The sequence below is a fragment of the Solanum dulcamara genome, chromosome 10 (assembly GCF_947179165.1).
Source record: "Solanum dulcamara chromosome 10, daSolDulc1.2, whole genome shotgun sequence".
Taxonomy (NCBI): domain Eukaryota; kingdom Viridiplantae; phylum Streptophyta; class Magnoliopsida; order Solanales; family Solanaceae; genus Solanum; species Solanum dulcamara.
In genome coordinates, this window is record NC_077246.1 from 30,303,917 (window position 1) to 30,313,536 (window position 9,620).

General features: G+C 37.4%; 1 protein-coding gene across 1 annotated transcript; it reads right to left on the minus strand.

The window, feature by feature from the left end:
* Positions 1–402: 402 nt before the first annotated feature.
* LOC129870000 (adenylosuccinate synthetase, chloroplastic-like) lies at positions 403–9,102 on the minus strand. The gene is made up of 4 exons (XM_055944559.1): positions 8,710–9,102; positions 6,764–7,456; positions 1,470–1,781; positions 403–888 (listed from the first exon to the last, which is right to left on the minus strand). The coding sequence occupies exons 1-4, from the start codon at positions 9,043–9,045 to the stop codon at positions 718–720; spliced, it is 1,512 nt and encodes a 503-aa protein (XP_055800534.1). The 5' UTR covers positions 9,046–9,102; the 3' UTR covers positions 403–717.
* Between the last annotated feature and the right edge of the window lie 518 nt (positions 9,103–9,620).

Below are 9,620 nucleotides of genomic sequence, written 5' to 3' on the forward strand. Positions count from 1 at the left end.
AGTTAGAATCGCAAAGGTTTAGAGTCTATTTGGATAAGCTTAAAATAAACTGCTTATAATTAATTGTTTTCAGCTTATAAGCTATTTTAAATAAACTAAGTCAAACAAACTCAATTAGTTAAAAACAGCTTATAAGTCGTAAAAAAAATTAGTCTGCACCTACTTTTTTTAAAAAAATTTATAAGCAGTTTTCAACTTATAAATTGCTTAAAAATAAGTCAATCCAAACAGGCTAAAAATGACTTTAATTTAACCAGTCAAACACTCAAAACAGCTGAAAACAACTTATAAGCTAATCCAAATGAGCTCTTAATCTTGGCTCAAATGACATCAGTCACCCCCACCTTAACATCACCGGTAAGTGAACAAGAAAGTATACTTCTAAATAACTGGGCAACCATGAAGGAGAAATCGTAGGGAACATTCAAAAATATGAAGGACGAAAACTGGAACACCATTTGTTTTGTTGAGTAAGCCGCCAGTTTAAACATCTCTCCAGGCAAGCAGGTGGCAAATTTTCAGCTGCATACCCCTTCAGGAGCATCGCATACAGGGGGAAGGAGAGAAATGAAATATAGCTTTGAAGATGAAAATTTCATCGAGGTCATTCTAAATAGATAATCCAGAGGTTAGCAAAAGTTCTGCCACACAGAAGGGCATTACTTCTACCAGCACATTGAAGAATAAGATCATGACAATATGACCAATTCACTGAGATCACTTGTAGATGAGAGCGTCACGACCAGGCCCAATACCAATGTAATGGATAGGTAATCCAACAAGTTCTTCTATCCTTTCTACGTAATCACGGGCAGCCTTAGGTAATTCTGAATAATTTCTGATAGAAGAAATATCAGTCTGCCAGCCAGGCAAGACTTCATATTCCACCTGGTTGAATGATTTGAAGTGAAGATATTAACAGAAGATACAGGGTGAGAGAAAGTAAAATGGTAACAGGAATTAAGAAACCATGCTTATGCTATATAAAGGATGTGAGAACAAAGATTATTAAAGTATATGTATTTAAATAGCCAAGATTGTCAACAAATCATGATAAAATGGAGAAGACGACAAGGAAAAAGTGGATAAAATAGAATTAAGATCTAGAAGCCTCGTGGTCCTTCCTTTTTCTCAGTGGAATCAAGCAAAGAAACTTTCATAGTATAGTCAGGTAAGAAACATATTCCACAAGTAAATTAAGTTTAAAACGTAAATTTGTTACACCACAACATTCATGTTAAACCTAAATGAATGAACTTAGCTTCGAAAGACTAGGAAATAAAGGGAAAAGAGTTGAGATATTCCAATAAGCCTATATGTGGTTCAAATCTTCAGCCACATAAAAACTAATAAAATAGTAAGATTATTAACATCTCCTAAGAAGTGGAACGATGTTCATCCAAAGGCTGGTTCAGCATAAAAGAAAACATGCTCACCGTCTCTATCTAAAAAATGAAAAGCAACTTCACCTTGATTTGATCAAGTAGACGAAGATCAGAAGGAAATGATTCAACTGGTGTACCATCTGGCAGTCTGTAGGAAACACCCAACTGAATTTCTGAAAGATCTGACAACACGTCAAGCTTTGTTAGGTTCAAAGAAGCAAATCCATTTATCTGACAGCAATATCTCAGTGCAACTATGTCTAGCCAGCCACAACGACGGGGGCGACCAGTCGTCGTGCCAAACTCCTGCCCGGCAAATCGAAGAAGGTCACCACCTTTACCCAAGATTTCTGTTGGGAAAGGACCAGAACCAACTCTAGTAGTGTATGCCTTAACCTGCAAGAAATATATCAGTTAATATACACCGTCTTTATACTCTAATTGCAATAGCATGGTGAACTGTTTCCAAAGTTCAATGTATGTTATATGTGCAGCACAATATTTAGTCTCTTGTGCTGGAAGATCAGGTGGGTGAAACCAGGGAGAATCAAAGAAGTGCTAAGAAGCTGGAATAGAAATGACAATGCAGGGAAGGAGGAGGAGATATGGAAGATGGTCCCTACATGTATATGGTGGTCTATATGGAAAGAGGAATCAGAGATATTTTGAAGGCAAAAAAAGCAATATACATAAGATCAAGACAGACTGTTTAGGACTTTACTATTTTTGGTGTAAACAAGTAGTTATAGACAACACTGAAGATGTTTTTAATGCAATTGATTGGTTGTAATTGGATATATTAGGATTTTGTAAAGTGACAACTTTTGTGATGGGGGGCTACACTGTTGTAGTATACCTATGTAAAGTTTACCATTCTAAAAAAAAAAAAAAATTATCCTTTGAGGTTGTGGCTTAGGTTTATCTATAAATCTAAAGATCACCAATCAAGAGATGCTTTGAGTGGAAAAAGATGAGTGGTGAGAATATTTGAGGGTAATAGACGAATTTTGTGAGTTAAAAAGGCAGAGAAGTGAAGTTCTTTTTACACTACCTTGTTGTTCTTTCTTTTAAAGATGTTTAACGGTGAAGAACTAAGTGACATATTTGCACCACATTCTTGCTTTCTCTATAGAGAACTACAATGTTCTGAGTGTGATAAAGTGGGCCATGTCAAAACATCTTGTGTAAAACAAAAATGTGTGGCAGAAGGATCTAGTAGTGCATGTGAAGTGATAGAAGATCATATTTGTGTTCATAGTATTGAGTTCGTGGATGGTGATTCTCTTGTTGCTGATGTCTCTTATGTTGATAATCCTAAAATTGGGGATAGTGAAAGAAAAGGAACTCTTGGAGGTGGACAAATTGTGAACCACCACTAGAGGAAGATTGTGATTTACTTGTTTATTTAGAGTCCATGCCTAGTAATTCTCAACCTAGTGTTGATGTTTCTGAAGACTCTTACTATGACACCCCACTTTTGTTTGATGAGGAAGAACATGAGCTTTATGATTCACATGATCTCTTCAGATGTGATTCATGATTTGTTGGAGGTTTCAGTCAAGTAGAGAGTGGTTGTGATTTATTGTCTTTTGAATCTCCATTACTACTTGATGAAGAGATGAAAGTTCGTGAGCAAGAAAAGAATTTCAAGAACGAAGGTTGCAAGGACAAAGGGGAAGCAAACTATTTGACACTAGTGTCCAATTCGCTATTAATCCATGTTCTACTTTTGATGATTTCTTGTTAATTTATGCCAAAAGAACTTTACTTAAACTATAGTTAGATTTGTTTGAGGATTGGCATGATATCCATATAGGGTCAAGAGATTTTATTTTTAGAAAGATGGATTTGCATAATTATCTCTTCAATACACTGGTTTCATCTAGCTTATGTCATATGTTAAACACATCTAAGAGAGATTTTTGTTGTACTTAAATGAGTAGGTGTAAATTTTGTTGGGATGATGATGTCCATATACTTTTTAAGGGAGTATTTATACATATTAGGCTTAATTGGATTAAGTGGACATACGGTCATTATCTTGTTTTATTCCTACCATCTTTGTTTATGAATAGTGGATGCACTTTACTAATGCTTGTCCACCTTATTTTGCATGGTTTAAATTCGAGGATGAATTTTCTTCAAGAGGAGGGGAATGACAGCATCCATGGAAGTATGTTATAGGTTTGGATGAAGTTTTGGAAGTTCTAAAAGGCCTATGATAACATCTCAAACAAAGAAACGTCTAAAGAAGCTAATTGGGGTTCAATTGCGAAGAAAGAAATGTCTAGTTTTGGAAAAAAAAGGCAAGACAAAGATGATCTTTTGCCCAAGGCATATAACTATTTTATGAACCTAATTGAGGTCCATAATATGAGTTAGAGTGGGGTGAAACCAGCCTTTGAAGGAGGCATAAATCAGTTCACTTTCAGACCAATTCAGGTACCCAAACTGTGCGAAACTTGCACCCCATGAAGCTCTCCCCTGGGTACCGGTTTTGGTCCTTAAAGCGTTCCTATAGCGACCCCTAGTCATTGTAATGACCCTCTAGATTATTTTCTCTCTCGTTTTTTGGCGAAATTGGGTGATTCAAAGACTAAAGTGTGGGTAATTGTTGGGAAATCAAATAGGAGTGTTCAAGAGTTAGCGGGGAGGCTTCATTTGAGGCAAAATCGTGCTATAACCTACTGCCATTGTTGATTTTTGAGCTTAAATTGTGAATTCTTGCATGTTCTTGTTTCCGCTGTTCCGAGCCCCGAATTGTACTCCATTTTGGAACACAAGTTCGGAGAGGTAAATTGAACCTTTTCACCGAGCCAATCCTGAAATTACTAGTGCGGGTCCCACATTTTTATTTTTGACTCCGAAATTGGTCCGTCTCCAATTTTGGTAATTTTAGTGTCAACGATCGTATTGACGTTGTGATTCTATTGTTGATAGTGTGATAGCGTTCCAAGGCCGTATCGAAAGAAAAAAGCTCCGGCAACATGACTTGGAAAGCGCATGGTCCACCTACAAGTAGGCTACGACTTCCCTCTCCTGAGACTGAGCTGACTAAGTAATTGTATGTTGAATTGTGTGGATTTGGGGGTGTTTGGGAGTTTATCATGTTAAATTCCTAGAATCCATGCCTTAGGCTATATTTCAAGTATTTCGGGTTGTTAAAGCATGTCGGTTGTTATTGTTGATCATTTATACCTTGTGTTGTGCCTTTATATGGCTTGTGTTTATTGTTGAAAGCATGTTTGGCCTTAGTCTACGCTTAGACTAGTGATTGCCATAGACTTGCATACTATTGAAGCTGTTAGGCCTTGAAATCTCTCCGATGTCGCTTCGGACAGCTTAGCTCACTGTAGACTAATATAGCAGACTTGAGTCTGATAGTCTAGGCCTTAGTTAGGCAGTAACTCCACTCTTGGAACCTCATATTCATAATTCTCTGATTTCCGTCGGTTCCGGTGTACCTGATTCTTGGTTTGAAAGCTACTTGTCGATTCTGATTGGATATGATTTGAGCTAAAGTGATTTATTGCTGGCACTTGATTTGGAGGGTACTCCCCATGACGCTAGGTTGGCAGTTGATCCTATTTCTAGCTGATTCGCCTCTATTCGTGGTTCAAGTCTCCAACTCACTCCACCAAGCATGGTTCAAGTACATGCCTCGGTATTACAGTTGTGGTTCAAGTCCACCGCCAATTGCAGTCGTGCTTCAAGTCCCCTGCTCCTTACCACTTGGTTCAAGTCCAAAACTACTTTCATCTTGGTTCAAGTCCTTGGTCATATTTATACGTGGTTCAAATCCACGACTATCCTTAGCCTTGGTTCAAGTCCTCGATTACCCTAAATCTGGGTTCAAGTCTTTTGATTCCTTCATCTTCATTTCAGTTCAAGTCCTTTACAACTATCAATTTTGGATAAAGTTTCAGTCATCCGGATTGGTTCGGTTCAAGTCCGCGAAAAGTTGTGGAGATTTGGGAAACTTCATCGAATTCCTAGAATCCATGTCTTAAGCTATATTTTGGGTATTTCGGGTTGTTAAAGCATGTCAATTGTTATTGTTGATCATTCATACCTTGTGGTGTGCCTGTTTATGGCTTGTGCTTATTGTTGAAAGCATGTTTGGCCTTAGTCTAGGCTTAGACTAGTGATTGCCATAGACTTGCATACTTTTGAAGCCGTTAGGCCCTGAAATCTCTCTGACGTCGCTTCGGACGTCTTAGTTCCCTGTAGACTGATAGAGAAGACTCGAGTTTGATAGTCTAGGCCCTAGCTAGGGAGTAACATCACTCTTGGAACCTCATATACATAATTCCCTAATTTTCGTTGGTTCTGGTGTACCTGATTCTTGGTTTGGAAGCTACTCGTTGATTCTGGTTGGATATGGTTCGGGCTGGAGTGATTTATTGATGGCAATAGATTTGGGGGTACTCCTCGTGACGCTCGGTTGGCAGTTGATCCTATTTCTAGCTAATTCACCTCTATTCGTGGTTCAAGTCCCCAATTCACTCTACCAGGCGTGGTTCACGCCTATCCTTCGGCATTACAATTGCGGTTCAAGTCCACCGCCATTTGCAATTGTGGTTCAAGTCCACCACTTCTTACAGCTTGGTTCAAGTCCTCGGTTACTACAAATCTTGGTGGTTATGATTTTTTCATATTTTATCCTAGTTAGTTATGGAAAGATTTACTTATTTTTTTTTCTAGGTTGTTATGATTTTTTCCTTTTCCTTTTCCTTTTCCTAGAATAGTTGGATTAGTTTATCGAAAATAGATTAGGATTTTATTTCCTTGTCTTTGAGGGGTATAAATTTTGTGGCCCCTATACATATATAAAGGTGTCATCTCTTTGTTTTTCTTAAACATTTCAGATTACTATCAATAACAGCGAGAGGACTTTTCCGTCAACTTTTTGCATTGTCTATTCTCAGATTTATTCTTCAAACTTCAAGATTTATCTTAAAGGTGGTAAGTTTAATTGCTTCAAGGTTTTCAAGAAAGGTGGTAAGTTTCGACTTATTGTTGTTCTTGTTTTCTCTACAAGGGGTAGGGATACATAATCTATCTCTTAGATTAATTCTCTGCCAAAGGTGATTAGTTGCTTGTTGGCTAATTGTTGTTGGTAGGAGTCAGGTGAAGAATAGACTTATCTTGAAGTTTTTGATCTTTCAGTTTATTTTTGTATCTTTATATTTCTTTTTAGCTTCCACACATTTCTCGACTATTCTTTAGCTTTTGAATTTTATTTACAAGTTATTTGATCCCTACCGTGATTCTTATCACTTTTTATCTCACAATATTAGCTAGACTTTCTGAAAAAACTGAACAGAACTAGAATACTTCACTCTCTGATACTAGAGAAACAGAGTAAGTTCCCTAACCACACCGATGAGATCACCAACAACTCGGGGAGCAATGCCAAGACCTGTGCAGATTCCACCGGCTGATGGACTGGAGGATGTCACAAAAGGGTATGTTCCAAAATCTATGTCCAACATAGTCGCTTGACCACCTTCAACCAAAATCTTCTTTTTCTGAGATACAGCATCATTCATGAAGTGTACAGTATCTGTGATAAAGGGTTCCAACCTCTCAGCAAATTTCTTGTAGCGTTCCACTTCTTCCCTGAGCATGTCAGGGCCATAATTAAAACCTTTGAACCTTGAAGCTGCATCTGATAGCAAAAGATCAAGCTTCTGAGGAAAAGTATCCATATGCCTTAAATCACTTACTCTTATGCCATTTCGAACAACCTTGCTTGAATAGCAAGGCCCAATGCCTCTCTTGGTGGTGCCAATAAAGGATTTAGCCAACTCAGCTTCTCTAAGCCCATCTATTACTTGGTGAAAATCAAATAGTAAGTGAGCACGATCAGATACCAAGATCCTTCCTTGACAAGAGACTCCATTAGATTCAAGACCATCAATTTCTTTAAATAATCCTGGTAGATGCACCACAACTCCATTACCAATAACACATACAGTTTCCTCATTGAGAATACCTGAAGGAACAAGGTGCAAAGCAAATTTCTTTCCCTCTGAATTATAAATAGTGTGCCCAGCATTGGCTCCACCCTGCCAGAAATCAAAAAGAGCTGAGAGTAGAACCAAACAATCTATACCATTTATTCTTTACTTCCTATCTCGGGGTGAGGGGAAAAGGGGTGGCTCATCGCATCTTGGAGCCTCAACCAACCATAAACTAGATTATCGTAGGAATCTGTTCCTTTTGATCACTAACTGAAGAAGAAAAATCCAGTAAGACAAACTAATCTTTGCCTGCTTTAACTTTGTTTTTTGGTGCTGAGAAAACCTCCATTTCCCCAAGCAAGAGAAAACAAGATTAAATGATGGCACAAAAAGAATGTAGTAATGAGTTCCAAACCAAAATAGATGATTACCTGTGCCTTGTGCAGTTATTCAATAAATATAACAGTACAAAAGGCAAACCCTCAACATAGAATTCGAAAAAATATCCAACAAAAATTATCAATTTTTTACTTCATAATATAAAATAAGGAGGTGTTTGCATGATATTGTAATATAATAGGCAGCACAAGAGAAAAGTTTAACTGCTCCACCAATGTCCAAAAAAGGTCAATTTCCATCAGTATTTGCAGGACCCAATCAAGAAAGCCTATCATGCTGAAACATCTCAATGACCATTCGAACAAACAATTTTCCGAAAATCTACAAAATCAAAAAATGTGCATGAAGTGGATAGACGAAGCCGTACTAAAAGTAACAGTGAGCAATTGTTTATGACTGACAATACACAGTGATAAGGCATCAATAAACCTGTGAAACAAACTGAAGTAAGTAGGTGTTGAAGGCAAACTTACTAGGTGTTTGGCCATAGATTCCAAATATTTTCACTTTATTTGAAATTTATGAAATTGGAGTTGAGGATGGAGTTGTGTTTGGTTATATTTTTTGCAAAGGAGAGAAGAGAGCACTTCACTTAAGAGTTTATGACAATGAAGTTGGAAAACAGCTTTGGAGCACTTTCCAAAATTATTGGAATCCAAGTCCAAGTTGGATTTGGGATTTATAACCAAACACTTTAAAAAAAATAAAGTGAAAATTCTCATGGCCAAAGTGAGTACTATTCAACTCATATATAAAGCTCAAGGATGGTGACAGGTGCTGGCTGCCGTCACACTACATTTTCAGACGACAAAGGAACCATTTATCTCATTTTCCAAATTAAAATAAATTGACTACGCTATTTAGCTAGAAATTCCATAAAACCAAGACTATTAAATAGTGTCAAAAACAAGACAGGAAATCAGATTAACGAAAAATTGATGTGTAAATATAGAAAGTACCTGACAACGAGCAACAATATCGAAATGCTTGGCCAAAATATCAACGAGCTTTCCTTTTCCTTCGTCGCCCCATTGGCAACCCAACACGCCAGATACCTGACTCAGTGACTCAATACGACTCAGTCCTGACTCGTTCACCTCCTTCAGCGCCGCTGATGACTGAGCAACAGGCTTTGCTGGACAAGAAATAAATGAGGAAGAAGAAGTTCTCTTCCTTTGATGCACCTGAAGTAGCCTACAATTGTAAGCCCCACTCAAACCCAGCGCCCTGCTCCGGTAGGAATCCGCCGGAGAAGAGAGTAGGCTAGGCTCCAGGCCGAGGGTTGAGAGATTCATTGTAGTCAGAAGGGGGGTGACGAAAAGGAGGAGAATCGTTTGAGGGTTTATGGGGGAAGATATTATTTGGAAAACAAATTACGAAACGGAGAATCAAAGATTCAAAATGTATTGTAAAGGGACTAATGGGAACAAGTTGATCGTTGTTGTAAAAGTAAACTAAAAAATATAATTATCAAAAAAAAAACTAAAAAATATAAAGCAATCAAGTAAATAAGAAATGAGAGCTTTGTTATTCTTTCAATCAAGTGTTAAGTATCTTTTTAATGACTTTTCATCTTCTATTTATAATATTATATAGAGATAGACAAAGAGGGATTGTTTGGTACAAAGATTAATAACACAAAGCTTAGTAATGTAAGAATTAGTAATGCGTGGATTAGTGTCACGACCCAAATTAGATTTTAGGCATGACATGGCGATTGAAATCTCGAGGGACTCCAACCAAGATTTTTACCATATCATTCATGAGCATTCATAAGGTAGATAAAACAATAAAGCTAAAATGGAAGTAAAATCTCAATATGGATAGTTTTAATAAAAGAAAATAAGTCTCAAATGGAAAGACAACATAG

Excerpts from the sequence above, each read along its gene's own strand:
- LOC129870000 (XM_055944559.1), bottom strand. The coding sequence starts at position 9,045 with ATGAATCTCTCAACCCTCGGCCTGGAGCCTAGCCTACTCTCTTCTCCG. Across the intron at positions 7,457-8,709 it reads ATATTGTTGCTCGTTGTCAG|GGTGGAGCCAATGCTGGGCA; the intron begins GTACTTTCTATA and ends GATTTCTGGCAG. Across the intron at positions 1,782-6,763 it reads TTGGTGATCTCATCGGTGTG|GTTAAGGCATACACTACTAG; the intron begins GTTAGGGAACTT and ends TATTTCTTGCAG.